Source organism: Sus scrofa, chromosome 7 (assembly GCF_054392235.1).
Source record: "Sus scrofa isolate SSC_HxYL_T2T_F1_AM1 chromosome 7, Sscrofa_HxYL_maternal_Yorkshire_Landrace_v2.0, whole genome shotgun sequence".
Lineage (NCBI taxonomy): Eukaryota > Metazoa > Chordata > Mammalia > Artiodactyla > Suidae > Sus > Sus scrofa.
In genome coordinates, this window is record NC_139389.1 from 23,156,284 (window position 1) to 23,183,576 (window position 27,293).

The following is a 27,293-nucleotide window of genomic DNA, read 5'->3' on the forward strand; positions in this document are numbered from 1 at the left end:
CCATCCATGCCACTCCCTTCCCTCTCTCCCTTGGGAGCCGCAAGTCTGCTCTCCTTGGCCATGATCTGTTTCTGCATTTTTTGTTTGTTTGTTTTTTAGATAGGATCATCTTTTCCATATTTTAGATTCCACAAATAATTTATATCCTATGGTATTTGTCTTTTTTTTTCTGACTTACTTCATTTAGTATGAGAGTCTCTAGTTCCACCCATGTTGCTGCAAATGGCATTAGTAATATTCCATTGTACAGATGCACCACATCTTCTTAATCCTTTCTTCTGTTGATGGACATCTAGGTTGCTTCCATGTCTTGACTATTGTGAATAGTGCTGTTATGAACATAGGGGTACGTGTATCTTTTTCAATGCAAGTTTTGTCCAGATAGATGCCCAGGAGTAAAATTTCTGGATCATATGGTAGCTCTACATTTAGATTCCTGAGGTACCTCTATACTGCTTTCCATAGTGGTTGTACCAGTTTACATTCCCACCAACAGTGGAGGAGGGTACCTTTTTCTCCACATCCTCTCCAGCATTTGTTATTTGTTGACCTTTTCTTTTTGTCTTTAGTCTTTTTAGGGCCGCACCCATGGCATATGGAGGTTCCCAGGCTAGGGGTCTAATCAGAGCTGTTGCTGCCGGCCTACACCAGAGCCACAGCAATGCCAGATCCGAGCCATGTCTGCAACCTACAGCACAGCTCACGATAATGCCAGATCCTTAACCCACTGAGAGAGGTCAGGGATCGAACCTGTAACCTCATGGTTCCTAGTTGGATTTGTTTTTGCTGCTCTACGATGGGAAGTTATTTGTTCACTTCTTAATTATGGCCATTCAGACAGGTGTGAGTTGGTACCTCCTACTAGTTTTGATTTGCATTTCTCTAATAATTAGTGATATTAACCATTTTTTTCCATGTGCCTGTTGGCCATCTGTATGTCTTTTTTGGAGAAATGTCTATTTAGGTCTTCTGCACATTTTTCAATGGGGTTGCTTTGTTGTTGTTGAGTTGTATGAATTGTTTCTAAATTTTGGAGATTAGGCCCTTGTCTGTTGCATTGTTGGCAAAGATTTTCTCCCATTCTGTGGGTTGTCTTTTCATTTTTTTAATGGTTTCCTTTGCTGTGCAAAAGCTTTTGAATTTGTTTGGGGCCCATTGGTTTCTTTGTGTCTTTATTGTCATTATTCCAGGAGTGGATCAAACAAGATATTTTTGTCTTTTTGCTATTTCTTGGGCCGCTCCCGTGGCATATGGAGGTTCCCAGGCTAGGGGTCAAATCGGAGCTGTAGTCTCCAGCCTTCGCCAGAGCCACAGCAACGTGGGATCTGAGCCGCGTCTGCAACCTACACCACAGCTCACGGCAACGCCGGATCCTTAACCCACTGAGCAAGGCCAGGGACCGAACCCGCAACCTCATGGTTCCTAGTCAGATTCATTAACCACTGCGCCATGATGGGAACTCCAAGATATTGTTGTTATTTATGTCAAAGAGCATTCTGCCTATGTTTTCCTCTAGGAGTTTTATAGTATCTGGCCTTATATTTAGGTATTAATTCTTTTTGAATTTATTTTTGTATGTGGTGTTAGATTTCATTCTTTTACATGTGGCTTTCCAGTTTCCCCAGCACCATTTATCGAAGAGACTATCTTTCTTCCACTATATAGTCTGTCCTCCCTGTCATAGATTAGTTGACCATAGTTACTTCGGTTTATATGGGGGCTTTCTGTCCTGTTCCATTGGTCTATAGTTCTGGTTTTGTGTCAGTACCATATTGTTTTGATGACTGTAGCTTTGTGGTATTGTCTTATGTCAGGAAGCTTGATACCTCCATTTTTGTTTTTTTTCTGATATTGCTTTGGCTATTCAGGGTCTCTTGTGTTTCCATACAAATTTTAAAATATTTTGTTCTAGTTCTGTTAAGAATGTCTTTGGTAATTTGAGAGAGATTGCATTGAATCTGTAGATTGCTGTGGGTGGTATGGCAATATTTTGATAATATTGATTCTTTTAACTCAAGAGCATGGTTTATCTGTCCATCTGTTTGTGTCATCTTTGATTTCTTTCATCAGTGTTTTACAGTTTTCAGAATATAGGTCTTTTGTCTCTTTAGGCAGGTTTATTCCTAGGTATTTTATTGTTTTTGATGTGATTGTAAATGGGATGGCTTCTCTGATTTCTCTTTCTGATCTTTTATTATTAGTATATAGAAATGTAATCGATTTCTGTGTACAGTATTTTTGTTATCCATTCTGTTTCATTTCATTTTGCTCAGAGGGCATACTTTCAATCATTTTAAATTTATTGTGATTTGTTTCATGGCCTAACAAATGATTGATTCTATAGAATGTTCTGTATGTGATGAGAAGTATATGTATTCTGCTTTGTTGGGTGAAGTGTTCAGTAGATGTCTGTTAGTTTTATTTTGTTTATGTTGTTCAAGTCTCTCTCTACTTGCTCATATTCTGTTTAATTGTTCTATCCATTATTTTAAGTGGGGTATTGAAGTTCAACTGTTATTGTGGAATTATCTATTTATCCAATCAGTTCTGTTAGTTTTTTCCTTATGCATTTTGGTAATCTGCTACTAGATGCATCATGTTTGTGATTGCTATAACTTTTTGATGGATAGACTAAATTTATCATCATAAATTTTTTTTGGCTATAGTAACAATTCTTGTCTTTGTGTCTATATGCTCTGATATAGATATAGCTATTAGTGTGCCCTTTCCCCCTATATTTATTATTATTTTATTGAAATATTGATGTTTTAGAATATTATAGATGATTTAAACAGCATAGTGATTCAATATTTTTACAGATTATACTCTGTTAAAATTTTTATAAGATAATGGCTATAATCCCCTGTGTTAGACGATAAACCTTGTTTCTTATCTATATTATACATAGTAGTTTATATCTGTTAATTCCATTCCTCTATTTTGCCTTTCCTCTCTTCCCTCTTTCCATTGGAAAACACCAGTTTGTTCTCTATATTTGTGAAACGGTTTCTGTCTTGTTATATACATTAATTTCTTTTGATTTTTAGATTCCACATGTAAGTGATAACATGAAATATTTATCACACACATACACACACAGTTATAATGTTCACATCTCCTTCATCTCCTTTATCTATTTAAATGCTAATAGATACTAAGCTTGTTCCCATGACTTGCCTTTGTAAATAATGCTGCTATGAACATTGGGGTGCCTGTATCTTTTCAAATTAATGTTTTTGTGTTCTTTAGATACAATCCCAGAGATGGAATTGCTGGATCATATGGCAGTTTGCTTTTCAATTTTTTCACGAAAACTCTATAATTTTTTTCCATAAGGAATCACCGATTTATATTCCCACTAAGAGTACACAAGGGTTTCCTTTTCTCTACATCCTCACCAATATTCATTATTTGTATTGTTTTGATGATAGCCATTTTGATAGCTCTGAGGTGATATCTCATTGTGGTTTTGATTTGCATTTGCCTGATAATTAGTGATGCTGAGCATCTATTCATGTGCCTGTTAGCCATCTATATATATTCTTTGAAAAAATGTTTATTCAGGTCTTCTGCCCATTTTGGAGGCCACACCTGAAGCATATGGAAGCTCCCAGGCTAGGGATGTAATTGGAGCTGTAGTTGCTGGCCTACGCCACAGCCACAGAAACATGGGATCTGAGCCATGTCTTCAGTGTACACCACAGCTGACAGTAGTGCTGGATCTTTAACCCACTGAGTGAGGCCAGGGATTGAACCCGCATCCTTGTAGTTACTAGTCAGGTTTGTAACATGTTGAGCCACAACGGGAACTCCTTGCCCATTTTTCGATTGAGTTGTTTGTTTTTTGATATTGAGTTGTATGAGCTTTTTAATGTATTAACCCCTTATCAGAAATATCATTTGCAAATAATTTCTCCTGTTTAGTAGGTTGTCCTTTTGTTTGGTAGGTAATTTTCTTTGCTTTGCAAAAGCTTTTAAGGTTAATTAGGTCTTATTTGTTTGTTTTTGCTTTTATTTCTTTTGCCTTAGCATACAGATCCAAAAAGGTATTGCTATGATTTATGTCATTAGAGGGTTCTGCCTATGTTCTCTTCTAGGAATTTTATGGTTTAAGGTCTTACATTTAGGTCTTTCATTCACTTTGAGTTTGTTTTTATATGCGAGGTGGGGAAATGTTTTAATCTTATTATTTTACATGTAACTGTCTAGTTTCTGACCTTTTCAAACATGAAAAAACTCTTCAAAATTAGTAAACTAAACAAAAGGTCATGTTATACAAATTGTTTTTAACCTACATTAATTTTTAGTAAATCATTCACTTTTTCTAGATTAGTAAACATGTTTACAAATAATCATCTCTAATACCTAGAGATAATTCCTGCCTATTTCTTCTGCATAACTGTTAAGTAATTACTTTTGTATGTTCATATTATTTCCATTCTTAATTAATTGCACACAGATATAAATAAAAACCACAATGTATTAATGTTTTGGTCTTCAAGGAATTAGATATCTTTTGGTAAAATGGGCATATATGGTAAAATACACATTTTGGTCATTAATGAACATCAGTAGAATTATCACATCTTTTCTTTTCCAGCTTTATTGAGATAAACATGACAAATAAAATTATCAAGAGATGGAGTTCCCGTCGTGGCGCAGTGGTTAACGAATCCGACTAGGAACCATGAGGTTGCGGGTTCGATCCCTGCACTTGCTCAGTGGGTTAACGATCTGGCGTTGCTGTGAGCTGTGGTGTAGGTTGCAGACGCGGCTCGGATCCCGCGTTGCTGTGGCTCTGGCGTAGGCCGGTGGCTACAGTTCCGATTCAACCCCTAGCCTGGGAATCTCCATATGCCGCGGGAGCGGCCCAAGAAATAGCAACAACAACAACAACAACAAAAGACAAAAAGACAAAAAAAAAAATTGTCAAGAGTTAAGACTTAATATGTATAATGTAATGATTCGATATATGTATCTATTGTGAAATGATTACCACAATTAAGTAACACATTAATTGCCTCACATAGTTGTCTTTTGTGTGTGTGTGTGGTAAGAACACTTAAGATCTACGTTGTTAGCAAATTTGAAGTATATAATACAGTATTATTAACTACAGTTACCATGCTGTATGTTAGAATGGCAGAACTTATTCATTCTATACTATGAGTTGTCACAGTAGCAGTCACAGTTCTCCATTCTTTATCATATTACCACTATTATATGCAGAGTTATTAATCCAAAGGAGGTTTTTACAAAAGATTGGCAAGTACATTTCTTTCTTTCCCTCTTCTTCTTTTGTTTTCTCTTAGATTGAGTGTGCATCTTTTTCAAAGAGCAATTTGTGTCATCTTCTTCTATCTACCTATGAGCCAATACTTTTTTCTTGCCTAGAGTTCTCCTAAGAGCTGCCTTGACTTCCTTGTTCCGTAAACTGTAGATGATGGGGTTGAGCATGGATGTCACCACGGTATAGGAGAGGGCTAGGAGTTTATCTATTCCTGGTGAATGGCTAGCCTTGGGTCTCAAGTAGGTGACAGATCCTGAGCCATAGAAGAGTGTTACTACAAGTAAGTGGGAAGAACAGGTGGAAAGAGCTTTTTGGCGACCCTCAGGTGAGGGCATGCTCAGCACGGCAGCTAGAATTCTGCCATAAGCAGCAATGATGAGTAAAAATGGGCTGGAAATGCAAAGGATGGCCACAGCAAAGACTGCAGCCTCATTATGGGAGGTATCCCCACAGGCAAGTGCCAGGATAGGGGGGAGGTCACAGAAGAAGTGGTCTATTTCACAGGGGCCACAGAAGTCCAGGGAGAAAATATAGTTGGTCTGGCCCAAGCTTACCATGCATCCCACTCCCCAAGAAACCATTGCCAAATGGACACACACTCCACGACTCATTCGTGTTGCATAGTGAAGTGGGGAGCATATGGCCATATAGCGGTCAAAAGCCATGGCGGCCAAAAGACAGCACTCACTGATACCAAAAAATGTGAAGAAAAACATCTGTGTGGCACACCCCTCCCGAGAGATTCCTCGGGCCTCGCTCACAAGGCTCTGCAGCATCTTGGGTATGACAGAGCACGTGTAGCCAATCTCCAAGAGAGACAGGTTGGCCAGGAAGAAGTACATGGGGGTGTGGAGGACCCGGTTGGTCCAGATGGCAGTGGCTATGAGAGCATTGCCCGTCAGTGATGCTAAGAACATGAGCAGGATGAGGGTAAACAAAAGGAAACACTGTTCAGTGACCTCAGAGAATCTGGCAAAGGCAAAGCGTTTGACAGACATGCTGTTGTCCTGCCACAAGGAACAGTTGAAGGTCATGCCTGAAAAAAAGAAGGCAAGGTCATCATCAAGAATCTTTCACATAGAAATCTGAATCTTTCTCTTACTCTTAACAAGCTCTCTTGAGTCAGAGAGATAGATTTCTTTTCTGCTATTCTAAAATTCAAAGTTTGGAAGTTACCCTCATCTTGAAACCAAATCCTATTCTATGTTTATTATCCTGGTTGATTTGTCAGAAATATATCTGGTCAGTAGACATATAATGGAAAAAAATTAAGTAAAATTCTTTCTCCTCTCTTTTTTTTAATCATTTGCCAAATACTACCAAATAAAGGTCCTCCCATACCTACCTATTTCTTTCCTATTCTTTACCCACTGACTTGCTTTCTTTACTCATTTATTAAACACTATTTATGGAGCAAAGTGTATTTTCAAAGTATTTTTCAGTTATTATTGTAGGTCCTGGATTTAATATGTAAAAAAAGATGGAAAGAAGTAGACTGATTCAAAATTCATAAATGTGAAGTAGCAACTCTGCACGATTACAGGGACCATCAGCGTATATGACTGTTGAAAAAGTTGCTTGCACATCAAGTATTTTATTATAAAGCAGTTACACTTATGTTAAAGTATTATTAAGCATTTGCCTTGCACTGTGATTGACTTAATTATAAAATTTGATATCTATGTTTCCCACATAGCAACTCAATTCAGTTAAGGCTGTGGCAAAGAAAACAGACAATAGTTTACTTATTTTTTTTTAACCCCAAATATTTTCTTAGATGTCCTGACTTCTCAATCATAGCCTACGCAGTTGCATAGAAAACTCTGGATGTGAAGAAATTGTCATCCCTTTTGTCAGTTAAAAACATAAATGTATATCTTATTCATTCTGTCTTTGTGGATCTGGGACAAATTGCAAGTTTCCCTGGTGACTCTGATGGAAGGAACAAGGCGGAAATTCCAACCAGCAAAGGCGAATGCCTGACTCTTTCTTAACTAGGGACATCACAAAATTTCATTTCATAAATATCTCTCGCCATTTAGACTGTAGACAGCAAATGCCTGTGCTGTGGGTTGGTGTCAGAGGGTGTGGGAATGAGAGAAACCTGCTGGTGGATGGCCCACAGTGTGGGCTGACGGCACAAAGGCTGATGCCTGCTCTTAGTCATGTGATATTCTTAGACCCGCAGGGTGAATTAAAAAGACATCCTGTGGTAAGTACTTTTTAAAACCTCACAAACTTCAGAGACAGTTGAAAAACTGAGATATCTGAGATAGTGAAGATCTGTGAATGCTTCTAAATATTTAAACAGTCAAAGAAGGATACTCTGTCTAGAAGTAAATATTAAATACTATAGAAGTAAATGTATAGGTCTCATTAGAAGTGAGAAAGCAAGCAAATGTTAAATTCTCTTCTTCCTCGCTCTCACTTAGAATAATTTCACATCAGGTAAAATCAGATTTTTTTCATTACACTTTCTATTGTTTTCTGGATTTGCTCTCTGTTGACCTTTTGTTGGTTGACCTGAGATCCATGTACTAGAGGCCAGCTTTGTGTACATACCAAGAATGTTTAATTTTAATCATTTTGTGTATATACCAAGAATGTTTAATTTTAATCATTGCCTACAGAAAGAGTGTGAGATATTCAAGGCAGGTGTCAGGGGTCTGCAGAAAGGAGCATCCCAGGCAGTACAATTTGGCATGAACATTCTCTGTCTCCCATCTGATAATATTTTCTTGACCTAAAGTTTCTGATTTATCATGTCCACATGAAGGAAGGATGATGAAACCCTTCCCATCTTTCTTGCTGAGTCGTTTTGTGTTAAACGTGCCAACATTGTACAGGCAATGATGAATTCAAAATAAGAAATTAAAGTGTACTTTATCACCCTCAAAAACCCTTGCCCTTTAGAAGTCTCATGTTAATGAACTCATAGGACTCTGCATACAATATTGTCTGCTATTGCCATTATATAAAAATAACCTGTATTAAGAATCAGTCACCACCTGAATATGCACTGTTTTGTTAATCTAAAGATATAGGAGTTTCATGCCCAATGATAAACTGTTTTATAGATTCCTGCTCAGTGTAATGAAAGGTCAAGTGGTCATTGAACATTGACAAGATTCTGCAGCTTTAAATCTTGAGATGGAGTTTTAATGATAGCTGGATATCTGAAAGAAATACATCGAGAAGGAGAAAGGATAAATTTAGTAGCTCATGGCTTTGCTTCATGTGTCACCTTACCCAGCCCAAGATCCAAGACATGCACATTCTCTGCAGCTCTGCTTTGGAAATAACCCAGCAGAACTGATTCATTTGGAGTCAGCTCCACATAATTAGGACTGTTCTTAACTGACTCAGTCCCTTCTTAATCTCTTTTTTCATAATGAAATGTTTATTTCCTATCAGCCAAAGGAAAACATAAGATAATGATTAGATATTTTACCTGAAACACTTAGTACAGTGCCCAGAATACAATAAAAACTCAATAAATATTAATCTTCATTATGCTAAAATTATTTCCAAAATGCTTGAATAGTATATATAATTTATGTAAATTGGTCATTAAATATTGCATAGATGATATCCCATTGCCTCCCACCATTTATCCATACTTATTTCAGCATCACTTAGTATTTTAACAAAGTGATGCCTTAACATAAGCTAGCAGAAACTGTTTTATCACTTGATGGGAATAACAGGTACAGGATAATGGAGGCATTTCCAATTACCCAAAGATAAGAGATATGTCTATTTCCTGGGAAATAATTAATTTAGAATAACTTACAGCAGTTTTCTGACTGGGTCACTGGTAAACTGAGTAAATTTTTATAGTCTTCAGAGAAGGAGAAAATAACTGATTAAAATAATGTCCAGAACTGAATAATGCTTTGAGTGTTAGCTATTCATTTTTACACTTTAATCCATCTTATAGAACCCTCTTAAGAAATCATTTATATCACATACCTTTAATCATAATTTTTGAGGGAAAAAAGTAGATGATATTAGCTTCTGAGTAGCCACTCCCTGATTTTGTCTGCATGCTCTCCTTATAACCTCCCCACATTCAGAGGATGTAAATTTCCCCAGTCCTCACTTCTAAGACTATACACTGAGAAGCTTTTGTTGTCATCAGGACCTTGTCTGATTCCAGGAAGATTGTGTCTCCTGAGGGAGCATTATGTCCTTCCTAGCAATGCCCTCAGCCACACACACACACACACACACACACACACTCACACACACACACACAAACACACACACTCACACACACACACACACACACACACTCACACACACACACACAAGCATGCAGGTCTGTGCTGATTATATGACATATATTTTAACCTTTCTCATCCGAAAAAAAGGAATATGAATATGTTTTACTTCATTCCTTCCCCCTGTTCTGAATCCTTATCATGCCTTTCTTTCCCAGGAGACATATTTTCTTCTCACTAGAATGTCAGAAAGTGGTTTGATTCTGTCTCTCAGGAATTGCAGTGGACTTGTCTGTCTCTATTTTTTTGTTAATTATGAGCATTTAGGAAGCAAAATGAATATATATAAAAGGTAATGTAAAAACAAAAGTAAAAATAAATATAGAATATAATGAGTAACCTATATCATAGATAACTGCTATCATAGATAACTGCTATCATAGATAACTGCTGTCATAGACTGTGTGCACAATGTGATATTAATTCAAGTGACATGTACTGGTGGAGCCAAATATTTGACACTGTTGGCTATTAATATGAAATGCTCAGATTTAAAATTTTTGTTTGAATTAAAAATTCATCATCAAAAATAAATAACTTTCATATAGTATATAGAAGCAGTTAGTACTTATTCTGATTTTTTTTTTTTACCTGTTTAGGGCTGCACCCACGGTATATGGAGGTTTCCAGGCTAGGGATCTAATTGGAGCTACAGCTGCTGGCCTACACCACAGCCACAAAAAAACACATGATCTAAGCTGGGTCTGTGACCTACACCACAGCTCATAGCAACGCCGGATCCTTAACCCACTGAGCAAGCCCAGGGATCGAACCCTCAACCTCATGGTTCCTAGTTGGATTCCTTTCCACTGCACCATGACGGGAACTCCTATTCTGGTTATTTTAAAAGATTCAAATTAACAAATCATAATAATTTTCTAGTTACACATGAGTGTGACAAAGAGCACATTTGTTTCTATTAAAAGTAATAAAGAAACCCTAAGAGTCAAAGATATATGCTAGGATGATGAAAAACTGTAAGGTACTGAATTTTTTTTTTTTTTTTTTGGTCTTTTTGCCATTTCTCGGGCCACTCTTGTGGCATATGGAGGTTCCCAGGTTCAGGGTCTAATCGGAGCTGTAGCCACCGGCCTATGCCAGAGCCACAGCAACGCAGGATCCAAGCTGGTCTGCGACCTACACCACAGCTCATGGCAACGCCGGATCGTTAACCCACTGAGCAAGGGCAGGGATCGAACCCGCAACCTCATGGTTCTTAGATGGATTCGTTTCTGCTGTACCACGACGGGAACTCCCTGAATATTTATTTTTTTAAATGAAATAAAAAGTGGGTAAAGTATTGAATACCTATTACTGACATGATATAATGGCAAAGGAGAAAGACCAGGGAAGAGGAAGTTGTCATTCGGATCGAAAATCCCCCTTATTGCAGCCCCATTAAATGAATTATGCACAGGAGGAGAACAAGATGGCAGAGTAGGAGGATAGGGGACTCCTTTCCTCAATGAACACATCAAAAATACATCTACATGTGAAACAATTTTCACTGAAAACTAACTGGAGTCTGGGAGAAAGACTTCTGCACAATGAAGGCCGTAAGAAATATCCACATGGAAGAGAACCATCAGGTCAGGACCTGTGCCTCTGGGGAGGGGACTCTGAGGAAAAGAGAGATTTCATGGGCAGAGATCCTCTCCAGGGAGTGAATGGTTCCAGCCATAAATCAGGCACCCCAGCCCTGGGGTCCTACACAGGGAAGACAAGCCCCCCTTGGCTGGTTGGAGGGCCAGTGGGACTACCAGAAGGGCTGTGGGAGGCCCGGACTTCACTTCTGAGGAGCACATGCACACTTACTTGCTCCTGAAGCATGAGGAGAGGAAGGATTGAAAACTGCTTGAGTAACTGGCCAGTACCACAAGCCTGTCCTCCAAGCTCATGTCCCAATCTGAGCCTAGGGAATGCTCCAGCCCTGCTTGTTATAAGATGCAGCTCCACATTTACGTTTTCTTTTTTTTTAATAATGATTTTTATTTTTTTCATTATAGCTGGTTTACAGTGTTCTGTCAATTTTCTACTGTACAGCAAAGTAACCAAGTCACACAAATACATATATATATATACACACACACATTCTTTTTCTCACATTATCCTCCATCATGCTCCATCGCAAGTGACTAGATATAGTTCCAGTGCTATACAGCAGGACCTCATTGCTTATCCATCCCAAATATTGCATGTATTAACCCTAGATTCCTAGTCCATCCCACTCCTTCCCCCTCCACCTTGGCAACCACAAGTCTGTTCTCCATGTCCAGGATGTTATTTTCTGTGGAAAGGTTCGTTTGGTGCCATATATCAGATTCCAGATATAAGTGATATCATATGGTATTTGTCTTTTCTCTTTCTGACTTACTTCACTCAGGATGAGAGTCTCTAGTTCCATCCATGTTGCTGCAAATGGCATTATTTCATTCTTTTTATGGCTGAGCAGTATTCCATTGTGTATATATACCACATCTTCCTATTCCAATCATCTGTCAATGGACATTTAGGTTGTTTCCGTGTCTTGCCTATTGTGACTAGTACTGCAATGAACATGCGGGTGCATGTGTCTTTTTTAAGGAAAGTTTTGTCCGGATATATGCCCAAGAGTGGGACTGCTGGGTCATATGGTAGTTCAGTGTACATTTACATTTTCTATACTCTCTCTCCTCTTTCTGGGACCCTTGTAAGATGAACATTGGTACCCTTAATGTTGTCCCAAAGATTCCTTAAATTGTTTTCATTTTTTTAAAATTTGTTTTTCTTTTTGCTATTCTCATTTGATGATTTCCATTAATCTATCTTTCAGATCACTTGTACATTCTTCTGTTATCACTTAGTCTGCTGTTCATTCCTTCTCATTTTTTTTTCATTTTAGTTATTCTTCAGTTTTGACTGGTTCTTTTTTTTTTCCTTTTTCTGGCTGACCCATGGCATGCAGAAGTTCCTGGGCCAGGGATCAAGCCTGAGCCACACCAGGGTCAACCCCAAATCCTTAACCACTAGGTCACCAGAGAACTCCTGACTGGTACTTTTTAAAAATTTTTAGTTCCTTGTTAAACTTCTCACTGTTTTCATCTATTCTTTTCCTTAATTCAGTTAGCATTCTTAATACTGGTACTTTCAATTCTTTATCTAATAGATTGTTTATTTCAGTCTCATTAGTTGTTTTTTCAGGGGTTTTCTCTTGTTCTTTCAGTTGATACAGGTTTCTCTGTATTCTCGTTTTGCTTACTTCCCTCTGTCTCTATGAAACTAGGTGAACGGTTACCCTCAGCAGTCTTGAACAGGTGCATGTATTTGGGAGCATCCCTATACAGTTTGTGGGTGTCCAGCGGCTTTGATGGAACAGCTGGACTTGATGTGAGCAAAGTCAGATCTTCAGTATGTGCCGGTAACTATCACCTTGGTAGGAGGTGGGGCTAGAGATGAAGGGACTGGGTCCAGAGTTAGGTGTAAACCAGGACTTACCCTCTGCCCAGTGGCCATCACCACCGTATAGGGGGCCTGGGTGGGACCCAAGTTGCTGGAGCAGAAACCCTGAGGGTTGAGTCAAGCTGGCTCTATTTCCATTTTGTGTGTGCTCTTCTTCCCAGCACTGGCCCCCTCAGCCCCAAAGGGGAGCAGTGCTTGAGCCGGAGAGGCTGGTGTGTTTATCTGGCAATGGTCTGTGAATTTGGTGTGGTCTTTTAGCCTCCAGAGATCTGTTTCTGATGTGCTGTCTGTGTAAGTGCCAGTAATGGCTGCCCCCTCCCTGCTCAGATGCCACTTAGGTTTTGAGCTGTCATAGCATCTCCTGCTGAGATTTTTCCTTGGTCATGGCAGCGCTTCCTCCAGTGTGGAGCTATGAGTGTTTGTCTAGCTCAGAGTGGGGCAGTCTCATGAAACCAGTCAGGTAGTCACATGGTTTCAGTTGGCCGTTTGCGCACTGCTTTGGGAAGAAGAAAGAAACAGTTCTAACTAGGACAACTCCTTGAAGGGCATTAATTGCTACTTTGGGATTTGCTCTCCCAGTGGCCCCATTCAAGGAAGGCAAATTGCAGTATTCTTTTGATTCCATAAAGGCACCATTTGCTCTAGGAAAAGAGGTTCATCCCTTGACACACGAGATCTTTTTGGTAGACTCACAACTCTCTCTTGTGTAGCAGTGATAATCATAGTAATTTTCAGCCTCTGCTTTCCTATTCTGATGTAGCAAATTAGAATGTATCATCTAGGAAGTCATTTATTTTGGTGATTTGAAAGAGATGAAAACCAGCAATCAGATGGTTCCACACATAAAGAAGCATAGATCAGGTGGACAAATAAGGTAATGTGGACAGACACAGGAAGGACAGAAGTGAAGGGAGTTGTTTGAATGTTACTTAAATGCTAGGTAAGAGTATTAAAGGACTAAAGTAGGAAAAAAAATAAGCTGACCAGTGATATGGGGATGGGGAAGAGAAACTCATGTCCACCACATGATATTTCTTCCAAGATGTCTTACTTTAAAAAAAGAGAAGAGATATTTCATTCCATAACCTGTGAAAGCAACCATTGATGAGATCTTTATTTCCCACTCCTCTGGTAAGAAGAAATTTAACCATGAAGTTCCTACCCTTTCTCTACTTACATTTGGTAGTTTTATTTTTTTTGTGTCTTATCTCATATCCCTTTCTCACTTCTGTAAGAATGCTTAAGGATGGGTCATGCAACAAGTAAATATATCATATAGCTGCTTCTTTGTTTTAATTACTGTTTCATGCAGCTGTATAAGGAAGAAGAAAATTATATCTGCATTAGAAGAAGCAACACCTGCGTTTCTTTTTGTATTTCTCATGATATAATAGCTCCTATTCTAGGGAAATTTTTTAGAATCTTGGAACTTTCCCATCATCCCTCAAATGTCAGTGACCTTGAAGTGAAATAATCTTTGTAATTTACTAATTGACCATTCCTGTTTTTTGATTCCATCATAGTGAACTTCTTCATCATCCATCATGCTCAACCACACCTTCTTTGGGGAGGTCTGAACTTTAACCTTCGGCAGGAAGTGCCTCTTTCCAAGTTTGTCCTTTCTTGGATACTGTCTCTTGGTCCAAGATATCATTTAGAGTTCTAATTACATTTTTATAGTTATTCTCTTTCCATAGTGTAATAATTCTATTTTTATATGATATTTATTTTTCCATTATAATTGATTTATAATTTTATATTAATCTTCTGTTTAATTACAAAAAATTCTTATAAGAAATCTACTGTCTGATCATCTTGCATGGTTTCTGAGCTGTTGAAAGTAGTCTAGATACCAACTGCTAACTTTTTCAAGAGTTGCACTTATAAATGTGAACAACTAAAAGACCCTCAGAGAGGTAAACACAATGGCTCTGCTATGATTTCTTTCTTTTTTTGGTTATAGCTTGTTAGAAAGTGTGAGGGAGAAAATTGTCTATGAAAGGAGGGAAGCAGAAGCGATGTGGCAACACTGAATGAGGCAAAGCATTTACACAGAGAAACATTTATTTATTAAACATTTCTTTTTCTTTCTTTCTTTTTTCTTTTCTTTTTTCTTTTTTGGTCTTTTTAGGGCTGCACTCATGGCATATGGAAGTTCCCAGGCTAAGAGTCAAATCAGAGCTGTAGCTGCTGGCCTACGCCACAGCCACAGCAACGCAGGATCCCAGCCGCATCTACAGCCTATATCACAGCTCACGGCAATGCTGGATCCTTACCCGCTGAGCGAGGCCAGGGATTGAACCTGTGTCCTCACAGATACTACTTGGGTTCGTTACCTGCTAAGCCAAGATGGGAACTCCAAGGAGGTATATTTAAATGGTAGTTGTTATGCCTTATTAGAATAGCTACATAACAAAAGGTAGTATTAATCCTTCCTATGGAAGACTGAAAACCCACAAGAGAAAAAAAAATAACTTACGAGTTATAACTATTTATGAAATGCACCTTATTTTTTTTAACAAAAGAGAAATGTAAGATTCTCTATGCAAAACATAGAATTTGCTCCAATTATAAGCCATAGTAAACTGAGCTGTTTGCATTTTATAGGTTCTGCATTTTTTACCAGGAGGCTCACCAAACTTTGTGCTTAGCCCTGAGCAGAAGGTCTTGCAAATGAGTCTTCAGAAGAGAAGTGCATGCTCAGACTGTGCACGTAGGGCAGCTGCGTAACGTAGACTTGGTCATTACTGACTTTCCTTAAAAAAAGACAGTTTTTAATAGCTTCCTAGGTACATTATATGACTTTCTAACTGATGGGAAGTGGATATAATATATTAGGATCCTCAGGATCTTTACCATAATCTGAAGAAATAGGCCCTGAGTCTTCTGTTGGCTGCGGAATTTTTTAAAAAATAAAAATGCAATGAAGTAATATCTCACTAATAAAAGGTCTGTTGAATGCCTAAAAGGGCAAAATATATTAGATAATAAAGTCATTTAATGGTTTCCATAAAAATTCAGTATTCTCTAAGTTGGAGAATAAAACTATATGTAGACATTAATAATTATGATTGGAATTTAAATATGGTTTCAGTTATTGTCCTAAATAAAAAGAAATAATGTAGAAACCTTCTTGAGGTCCTATGTTCCAGTTTCTCAGCCCTGTGATATACGTATATACACTTTCAACTTTAAACACTAAAATATATATATATATATATATATATATATATATATATATATATATATATATATAAACACTAGTAGTCAGGTTACTCAGTTTCTCCCCAACTTCTCATCCTGCCTTGCTTCTTTGCTCTCTCAATTAAGCTATATCTTCTTTTTGCTAAAAATTTCTCTTTTCAAATCAGTTATATTCACATGTCTTTTTAGGCATTTAATCACTATCTCCTTGTCTATTTTCACAGATCTATTCATGTGAGCTAAGACCTTCGGCTTTCTTCGTATATGAATAATAAGTTGATGTGCATGTGTTCCTGTGTCTCTCTTTTTTTTTTTTTTTGGTATCTCCATTTAGTTTTCAGATTAGAAATAAACTGTGAATGCAAGCAAACAAATAGAAAGAACAAGTTTATCTATAAGAAAATTTAATTGAAGCTCAATATTTTTCATCCTATATAAACACCTTGAAATAATAAGTAGATTTGATATTGTTCATTGTAATTTATGTGTAAGATTATTGGGATTAACAGTTATTCTCTTTCTATAATCACATAAATGGAAATTGTGTAAAAATTGTGAAAAGAAAACTAAAGCTATTTGTTAAAAAAAAGATTATTTGTTTTGTGGAAATTTTCCTCTTTAGGTCTGCTAGGAAATTTTTAAGTTACTATTTAGCCAGATGTCACCCTTGGATGACTGAGAAGAACTCAATAGTTAAGTTATTTTTCTGTATAGGGCAAATATCTGGAGGAAATATAAAAGTAAAAAACCATTTATATTTACTTTTTGTAACTTTTCATTCTGGTTAAATATCAAATTTACAGAAAAGTTGAAAAAGTTGTACAAAGAACTATTAACCTTTTAATCAGATTAAGCAATAGTTTATATTCTGCCTGAAAAAGATTTATTCTATTACCCATCCTCTCTCTCTCATCAATTTGCTTATCTGTCTGTCTGTGTCTGTCCGTGTCTGTCCTTCTGTCTGTCTGTCTGTCTATCTATCTATCTATCTATCTATCTATCTATCTATCTATCTATCTATCTATCTATGTGTCTATTATCTATCTATCATCTATCTTCATTTTGAATTCTTCATTGACTTTGATGTTTTTGAAGAGTGTAGGCTGGCTATTTTATCCATCTCATCTCAGTGTAAGTTTGTTGCATGTTTCTTCATTATTAAAGTCAGGCTGTGCATTTTTGGCAGTAATATGACTGAAGTGATTTTATGTCGTGTTCAACACACTGTATCAGTAATCCTGTGATTTTGGTTTGTTTCAACATTGGTGACATTAACATTGATTACTTGGCTATGGTGATGTCCATCAGGTTTTCTGTTGTAAAATCTACCACTTTTCATTTTGTAATTAACAAATAATTTGGTAGAGGATATTTTAGACAATGTAAATTACTTATCATGTCTTCCTTCAGTAATTTTTAGCATTCATTTATGTTTTTCTAACTCTGCCCTTGCTTCTCTGTTTATCATTTAGGATCCTGATGATAGAAATAGCTTTCTCTTCCCTACCACTCATATATTGTTTTTAAATGTATTGGTATTAGTTTGCAGATTCTTATTTTTTTCAATTCATTACTATCATAGTTTCTCTTAGTGGCCAAATTATCTGAGAATTGAACAGTGGTAGATCTTTGAAACTGGATTCTGTTTCTTTTTCATGTTTTCCTATGGTTCATAGAGTATTTCCTTACTTTTTGTGGGGTGTATGGGATTCTCTTCTCAGGTAATAAGAAGTGAATGATGATGGAAAAAATCAATGCAACTTTGGAAGGCTACTTTGTTCTACTGGGTTTTTCTAATTGGCCTCATCTGGAAGTAATACTCTTTGTGGTTATCTTGATGTTCTACTTGATGACATTGATAGGCAACCTGTTCATCATCATCTTGTCATACGTAGATGCCCATCTACACACACCCATGTATTTCTTCCTCTCAAACCTCTCTTTTCTGGATCTCTGCTATACCACCAGCTCCATCCCTCAGTTGCTGATCAACCTCTGGGGCCCAGAAAAAAAAATTTCTTACAATGGTTGCATGACTCAACTTTATTTCGTCCTTGCATTGGGATCCACAGAATGTGTGCTGCTGGTGGTGATGTCCTATGACCATTATGCAGCTGTATGTAGACCCTTGCATTACACTGTCCTCATGCACCCTCGTTTTTGCCATCTGTTGGCTGTGGCTTCTTGGGCAAGTGGCTTTACCAACTCAGCACTTCATTCCTTCTTTACCTTTTGGGTACCCCTGTGTGGACATCGCCAAGTGGACCATTTCTTGTGTGAAGTTCCAGCACTGCTTAGACTGTCATGCATTGATACTCATGCTAATAAGCTGACCCTCATGATCACAAGCTCCATTTTTGTTCTCATACCTCTCATCCTCATTCTCAGCTCCTATGGTGCCATTGCCCGTGCTGTGCTGAGGATGCAGTCAACAGCTGGACTTCAGAAAGTCTTTGGGACATGTGGAGCCCATCTTATGGTTGTATCCCTGTTTTTCATTCCAGCCATGTGCATATACCTTCAGCCCCCATCAGGAAATTCTCAAGATCAAGGAAAGTTCATTGCCCTTTTTTACACTGGTGTCACGCCTAGCCTCAACCCTCTAATCTATACCCTGAGAAACAAAGATGTAAGAGGGGCAGTAAGAAGATTAATGGGGTGAGGTGAGCCTGTGTATCTGTGACATTAATGGTATAATGGAGCATCTCTTCAACCATTGGTTCATCTATCCATCTATTCATCAACCACTCTCATTTCCTCACTCTCTCAGTACTTATTGAGAATATACTGTCACAAGGTCATGGAGTTTGTGGTGGCAGATATGAATTAAATGCAATCTTCCTAAATACTAATCACTCTCTACTGGAGAAAATAGCCATGTAAAATCAAGATAAAACATCAGTATTAATTTTCAGTGCATAAACCTAATAAAAAATGAGGCATGAAATTTGTTGTAAAAATTGATAAAATTCAGGTTAATTTACTATGGAAAGATGATATTCTTAATTTAAAAACCCTAGAGTATGTTTTTTAATTTCTTGCTTTTTAGGCAGAATTTGTCATAACATTTGACTTCTATCTTGGTTTAACAAAAGACATAGTGAAACACTTTAGATATTTTCTCCAACACTATTATGCTATTTTGAATACTAGTGAATATTGAGAGGAAGTTTGGTTTGTATTTTTTTTTTGTCTTTTTTTTAGGGCTGCTCTTATGGCATATGGAGGTTCCCAGCCTAGGTGCTGAATTGGAGCTGCAGCTGCCGGCCTACACCACAGCCACAGCAATGCTGGATCCTTAAGCCACTTGAAAGAGGCCAGGGATCAAACCTATGTTCTTATGGATGCTAGTCAGATTCTTTTCTGCTGAGCCACAATGGAAACTTCCGGTTTGTATTCTTTAAAAATCCCATTATCATTAGTAAAAAAAATAAGGTTTATGAATTGTAACAAGAAGACCTCTGAAATAATGCAGAAGAAGTAAACATCTCATATTTCTCTTCGTTCCCCAAGGTAGTGAGAAGTGTAAAGGAGGTGGAAATAAGCTGTAAAGCTGCAGATATATGGATTGTAAAATAATGGTCATCATAGGCTAGGTGTTGTTAGGTGAATTAAGCCCTTAGAACACCTGCATAGCTTAAGAAGCAGTAAGGAATATGTGAGGCAGAATTAGTACTAGGCTCTGAAAGAATGAGTTGATACGTCTGATAAGTACTTGAAAGAATTACTTGAAAATGTATTGGAAAAATTTTGTGATAAAAATTATATGAAAATGTTACCTTTTTTTCCTCTTTAAGCTTGATCTGATTTGAATATTTGTGGTTAGAAAGTTCATTATGAAAATCAATTTGCATATTTTTTCAAATGAATAAATTTTTTTTTTAATGTATCCATGGCATTTGGAAGTTCCTGGGCCAGAGATTGAATCTGACCAATGCCACAGCTGCGGTGACCCTGAATCCTTAACCTACCATGCCACAGCAAGAACTCCATAAATGCATTTTTAAAAATTAAAGTAATAGTTTTGTTACCTGTATTATTGCCACCATTTCCATCTCAAATAAGTGTACTATGTATATAACATTTAAAATTGGTACTCATATTGAGCTAAAGTGGAATAAGGCTAAAGGACAATTCAATATAAAGTAAAATCTTGGCAACACCTGATTTTTTTGTGTAACCCAAATGTCAATTATAGTTTTGGGGGCCTCTAAAGTTCGGATATGATTGATTCAAATCATATTCCCTAAATTTTCAAAATGCACAACATATCCCCAAACTTCCCCTCAATTTTTTTTTTTTTGTCTTTTTGCCATTTCTTGGGCTACTCTCACAGCATTTGGAGGTTCCCAGGCTAGAGGTCGAATTGGAGCTGTAGCCACTAGCCTACGCCAGAGCCACAGCAACGTGGGATCCAAGCCATGTCTGCAGCCTACACCACAGCTCACGGCAATGCTGGATGGTTAACCCACTGAGCAAGGGCAGGGACTGAACCCGCAACCTCATGATTCCTCGTCGGATTTGTTAACCACTGCGCCACAACGGGAACTCCCCCCTCAATTTCTTGTGTGGTTTGCAATTACATTGATTCTGATATATTTGTCTTCTTTGTTGTCTGTGATTATCTCCAACTAGGCATAAAAAATAATATGGTATATATTCATTTGTTCTTAACCTACTGTTCAAAAAATGAAGAACCAAGAAGCATGTATATAAAAGAACTTTGAATAAATAATGGGGTCATGTAGAATAGACCATCATGGAGCAAAAGAGCTTTTAGAAACTTAAAAGACATAGCTTAGTTCTTTGAACCATCTTATACTTATCGAAATCTTAATTGGTTGGGACACCTCATGTAATACCCTAATCTCTCACTATTTAACAAAAAAAACTTTGAAATTTCCCATTTTCTTCCCTTTCTGCTTGCAAAACATATAAATGTATTTTTCTATGTGTAGACTATTTTTCTTAGAACGCAAAATTTTAGCATATATGATTCTTAATCCTAGCCATATTATTATATATTCTCTTTAATTTATAATATAAAATAAAGATCAGTTTCAAAAAATTCTCCCAAAGATGAACAAGATGCTATTGTTTTTTATTGTTTATATTTTCAAACTATATGAACCTTTTGCAGTTTAATCAGAGGCATGGTAAAAGTATGTTTTTTCTCACTTTGTAGATAAGAAAACTGAAGGGAAGAAGATGTGTGACTTACCTAAGCTTAAATAACTTGTATATAACAAATCAAGTAAGGTCAGTAGATTTTGGCCTGAATTCCCCCCCCCCTTTTTTTTGTGTGTGTGTGTTTTTAGGGCTGAACTTGTGACATATGGAAGTTCCCAGACTAGGGATTGAATAGGAGCTGCAGCCGCCAGCCTATGCCACAGCCACAGCAACATGGGATCTGAGCTGTGTCTGTGACTTATACCACAGCTCACAGCAACACCGGATCCCCAACCCACTGAGTGAGGCCAGGGATCGAACCCCCATCCTCATGCATACTAGTCGGATTTGTTTCCCCTGTGCCACAGTGGGAACTCCCTGAGTTCCTTTCTTATGGCCAACAACACTCAAGGTAAACTAGAAGGTCTGAGACCCTACCATTGCCAACCCTAAACCTAAAGCCAATATTTGGTAAATTGACAGTCACACAGCACACATTAATTTGGGTCACAGACAACTTTACTGAAGAGCTAACAATGAATTCAGCCTTTTCTCAGCTGAGAATGGAGGCTAAATGCATTGAAGGACCAGCTGCTTCTTTATACCAGTAAATTTCTACTCCCTATCTGGACACTGTCTCCCAATCTCTGTCCACTTCATCTCGCACCTGTTCCTGTGCAGCACATTCCCTAAACACATGCTCAATTGTATCTTCTGAGTCTATCTCAGCAGTGCAAAATGATTGGCACAAATATGTCATTGGATAATCACAGAAACTAGCTCTGGCTTCCAGCCCAGATACACTCATTCTCTGCTTTTTTATTGGCCTCAGTGTCACATACTGTATCTCTTTTTACAAATGTGAAGCTGAAAGGCCACTGGTTATCATATGCTATGACAACAACAAGTGGCATCAAGCATAATAAATTTTTAAATACAAACCTGCCATATTCTATTTACAATTCAGTACCAATAAAACTTAAAGAAAAGAAAATAGTATAGATTTACTATAGATTTTCATCAGATTTCACAATGTTAATATTTTGCTATGAGTACTTTGATATTCTGTCTATAATAATGTAATATTAATGTGCATTTCAATATTTTTCTGAAATACTATGGAGTATAATGCAACCTAGTCCTAAGTGTTCCTGAGAGTATTTTCTAAATTAAAGATCAAATCCAGGATTTCAAATTGAATTTGAGTGTTACGTTTCTTGTCCTTTAATCTGGAACCATTTTTCAGTTTTTCTTTGCCTTTAATGAGCTTAATATTTTTGAAGAGTACAGGTCATTTACATCATACAATACTGTTCAATTTAGATTTGACTAGTGTTTATGCAGAATGAGAATATTCATTTTTGACAGCAGTGATATTGTGTCCGCTTGAGTGCATTTTTTTCTTTTTTTTTTTTTTTTTGCTTTTTAGGGTGACACTTGCAGCATATGGAGGTTCCCAGGCTAGGGGTCGAATCCGAGCTGCAGCTGCTGGCCTACTCCAGAGCCACAGCAATGTGGGATCCAAGCTGTGTCTGTAATCTACACCACAGCTCACGGCAAGGCTGGATCCTTAACCCTCTGAGTGAGGCCAGGGATTGAACCTGCGTCCTCATGGTTCCTAGTCGGATTCGTTAACCACTGCGCCACGCCGGGAACTCCTATTTTTCTATTATTGGTGATATGAATTTTGAACACTTGGATAACATGGTGTGGGCCAGGATTCTCAACTACAAAGTTACTATGTTTCATTTGGTATTCATGAGAACCTTGTGGAGAGACTGATGAAATTAGGTAAATTCTGTTTTCCTTTATTTATTTGATATTGAGTTTTACTTATTGACATTTCAATTTTTTCCTTAAGTTTTTTCGAGATATTGATGTACAACATATGTAAGTTCAAGGTGTACAATGTGGTGATTTATACATGTATATACTGCAAATGTTTACCACAGCCATGGTCATTAACCCATCTATTCCCTTACTTATTATACATTTTTTTTTTGTAGTAAGAGCATTTAAGATCTATTCTCCTATCAACTTTCAAGTATATAATACAGTATTGTGAATTATGTCACCAGGCGTAAATTAGATACCCCAAATTTATTCATTTTATTTTATTATTATTGTTTTTAATTGAAATATAGTTGATTTACAATGTTATGCACATTTCTGCTGTATAGCAAAGTGACCCAGTCATACATATACGTATGTGTGTGTGTATATATATACATAAACATTCATTTTTTAATATTATTTTCCATTATGGTCTATCTCAGGAGATTGGATAAACGATACAGTACAACCTTATTGTCTATACATTCTAATTGTAATAGTTTGCATCTACTAACCCCAAACTCCCAGTCCATCCCACGCTCTCCCTTCTCTCCCTTGGCAACCGCAAGAGTGTTCTCCATGTCTGTGAGTCTGTTTCTGTTTTGTAGTTAGGTTCATTTGTGCCCTATTTTAGGTTCAATATGTCAGTGATATCATCTGGTGTTTGTCGTTCTTGTTCTGACTTACTTCACTTAGAATGATGTTCTCTAGTTATATCCATGTGGCTGTGAGTGGCATTATTTTGTTCTTTTTTATGGCTGAGTAGATTTTCATTATATATAGGTACCATATCAATCCATTCATCTGGTGATGGACATTTAGGTTTTTTCCATGTCTCGGGTATTATGAATACTGCTGCAAAGAACATGGGGGTAGATGCATCTTTTTGAATTGTGGTTATGTATGCATATAAGCCCAATAGTGGAATTTCTGGATCATATGGTAGTTCTAGATTTAATTTTCCAAGAAACCTACATACTGTTTTCCATAGTGGTTGTACCAATTTACATTCCCCCTAACAGTGTAGGAGAGTTCCCCTTTCTCCATACCCTCTCCAGCATTTGTTATTTGTAGACATATTAATGATGGCCATTCTGACCAGTGTGAGGTAGTACCTCATTATAGTTTTGATTTGCATTTTGCTAATAATTAGTGATGTTGAGCATCTTCTTATGTGCCTACTGGCCATCCATATATCTTCTTTGGAGAAATATCTATTTAGGTCTTCTTCACTTTTTTTTTCTTTTTTAAAAATTTTATTGAAGTATAGTTGAATTACAATGTTGTGATAATTCCCACTGTACAACAAAGTGATTCAGTTATACATATACACACATTCATTCTTTTTCAGTTTCTTTTCCCATAAAGATCATCACAGAATATTGGGTGAGTTCCCTCTGCTATTCAGGAGGTCCCTGTTGGCCAATCATTGCATATATCCCAGTGTGCATATGCAAATCCCAAATCCCCAGTCCATCCCTCCCCCGACATGTTCCCTTTGGTAACTATAAGTTTGTTTTCAAAGTCTGTGAGTATTTCTGCAGTATCTTTTTGTTTTAAGATTCCACTTATAAGTGATATCATATGATGTTTGTTTTTCACTGTCTAACTTCACTTAGTATGATAATCTCTAGGGTCATCCATGTTGCTGTAAACAGCATTATTTCATTCTTTTTCATGGATGAATAATATTCCATTGTATATGCATATACTATATCTTCTTTATAGGCCAGCATATATTTGGGTCTTGTTTTTGTATCCATTTAGCCAGGCTACATCTTTTGGTTAGAGCATTTATTCCATTTACAGTTAAGGTAATTATTGACATCTGTGTTCTTTTTGCCATTTTGTTAATTATTTTGGATTTGTTTTTGTTGTTTTTTTCTCTTCCCTTCTTTTATTCTCTTATCTTATGGTTTGATAACTATCTTTAGTGTTGTGTTTTAGTTCTTTTTTATTTTGTTTTTGTCTTTTTAGGGCTGTAACCACAGCATATGGAGGTTCTCAGGCTATGGGTCATATTGGAGCTGCAGCTGCTGGCCTACACCACAGTCACAGCAACACCAGATCCAAGCTGCATCTTCTACCTACACCACAGCTCATGGCAACACTGGATCCTTGACCCCTGAACAAGGCCAGAGATAACAGCTGTGCTCATGGATACTAGTTAGATTCATTTCTGCTGAGCCACGATGGGAACTCCCTAATTGATTTTTCTTATTTGTGTGTGTGTGTGTGTGTGTGTGTGTGTGTGTGTGTTGTAGATTTTTGGTTTGTGGTTACCACAATGTTTTGATATAGGAGTCTTGTATATATAGTGTGTGTGTGTGTGTATGATCTTTATGATTTCCTTCCTTCTGCTGACTTTAGGTTTTGTTTGTTCTTCCTGATTCCTTTTTTTCTCTTCTCTTCTCTTCCTCTTCCCCTTCTCTTCCTCCCTCTCCCCTATCCTCCCCATCCCCTCCCATTCCCCTCCCCCTCCCTCCTCTTCTTCCTCTTCTTCTTCTTCTCCTTCTCCTCCTCCTCCTTCTCTCTCTCTTTTCCCCTTTTGTTCTACTTAGTTATGTGGAGGTTGACCTTTTTGGAAGTCTGAAGTCTTCTTCCAGTGTTCAGTAGATGTTCTGTGCTAATCATTGTGTATGTAGATTTTTTTTAATGTCGTTTGTGGGAGAAAGTGTGCTCCATGTCCTACTCCTCTGTCGTCTTGATCGCAGATACTAATTTATCATTTTAAAGCTGAGAGTTATACTCTTTGACTGACATTTTCTGTTTCTCCCAACCCTAGTCCCTAGCAGCTACCATTTTACTTATTATTTCTCTGAGGATTTTTTGATTTCACATCAAAGTGAGAACATATAATACTTGTCTTTCTCTTTCTGCTTTATGTCGCCTAGCATAATACTCTCAAGGTCTATCCATGTTTTTGCAAAAGGCAAGATTTCCTTCTTTTTCAAGGCTGAATTATATTTCATTATATATATATATATAATGTTATGTAACAATAAATTATATATAACTATATATAATTGCATATTATGTAAGTAATGTTCTTTATCCATTCATCTTTTGATGGATGCTTAGTTTGTTTCCATGTCTTAACTATTGTGAATAATTCTGCACTCTCTCTTTTTCTCAGTTACTCTTGCTAAAGCTTGTCAGTTTTGTTTTTCTTTTCAAAAAACCAACTCTTTACCTTGGTCTTTTTTTTTTTTTTGCTTTTATGGTATCTCTATTTATTTCTACTCTGATCATTATGATTTTCTTCTTTCTAAATTTGCACTTAGTTTGTTTCTCTTTTCCTAGTTACTTGTGGTAAAGGTATGTTGGTGGTTTGTGATCTTTCTCTTTCATTTTATCCTTATAAACTTACCTATTACAACTGCTTTTGCTGGAGATTGGGACAAGATGGCAGAGTAGAAAGACTTAAGCTTATCTCCTCTCATGAAAATACCAAAATTACAACTAAACGTTGAATAACTATCAATAAAATAGACTGGAAATTAGAACTGCTTTTGCTGCATCCTGTAAGTTTTGGTATTTTATATTTCTTTTTCTTTTTGCTTTTTAGGGCCAAGCCTATAGTATATGGAGGTTCCCAGGTCAGGGTTCGAATCGGAACTGTAGCCACAGCAATGCAGGATGCCGGCTGTGTCTTTGACCTACACCACAGCTCACAGCAACACTGGATCCTTAACCCACTGAGCGAGATCAGTGGGATTGAACCCATAAGCTCATGATTACTAGTAGGATTTGTTTCCTCTGTGCCACAATGGGAACTCTGGTATTTTGTATTTCTGTTTTCATTTGTATTAAAATATGTTTTTGATTTTCCATTTGATTTTTTTGACCTGTGGATGTTCGGGTGTGTGTTGTTTAGTTTCCACATGCTTGTAAATTTTCCAGTTGTCATCCTGGAATAGATATCCTAGTTGATATCTAGTTTCATATACCATTGTGGTCAGAAAAGTTTCATATACCATTGTGGTCAGAAAAGATGCTTGCTATGAATTCAATCCTCTTACATTTGCTAAGTCTTCTTTTGTAACTTAACATATGACCAATCTATCTTGGAAAAT

General features: G+C 37.1%; 2 protein-coding genes and 1 long non-coding RNA gene across 3 annotated transcripts in view; 2 read left to right on the forward strand and 1 right to left on the reverse strand.

The window, feature by feature from the left end:
- LOC110257996 (uncharacterized) overlaps window positions 1–27,293 on the forward strand; it is an 819,260-nt gene that overhangs the window by 353,011 nt on the left and 438,956 nt on the right. The gene's annotated exons all lie outside the window — the stretch shown is intronic.
- On the reverse strand, window positions 5,362–6,324 carry LOC146401337 (olfactory receptor 10C1-like). The gene has a single exon (XM_084970330.1). The coding sequence runs from the start codon at window positions 6,322–6,324 to the stop codon at window positions 5,362–5,364; it is 963 nt and encodes a 320-aa protein (XP_084826456.1).
- On the forward strand, window positions 17,951–18,911 carry LOC110258623 (olfactory receptor 2J3-like). The gene has a single exon (XM_021081919.2). It carries the CDS (start codon window positions 17,951–17,953, stop codon window positions 18,875–18,877), a length of 927 nt encoding a protein of 308 aa, XP_020937578.2. The 3' UTR covers window positions 18,878–18,911.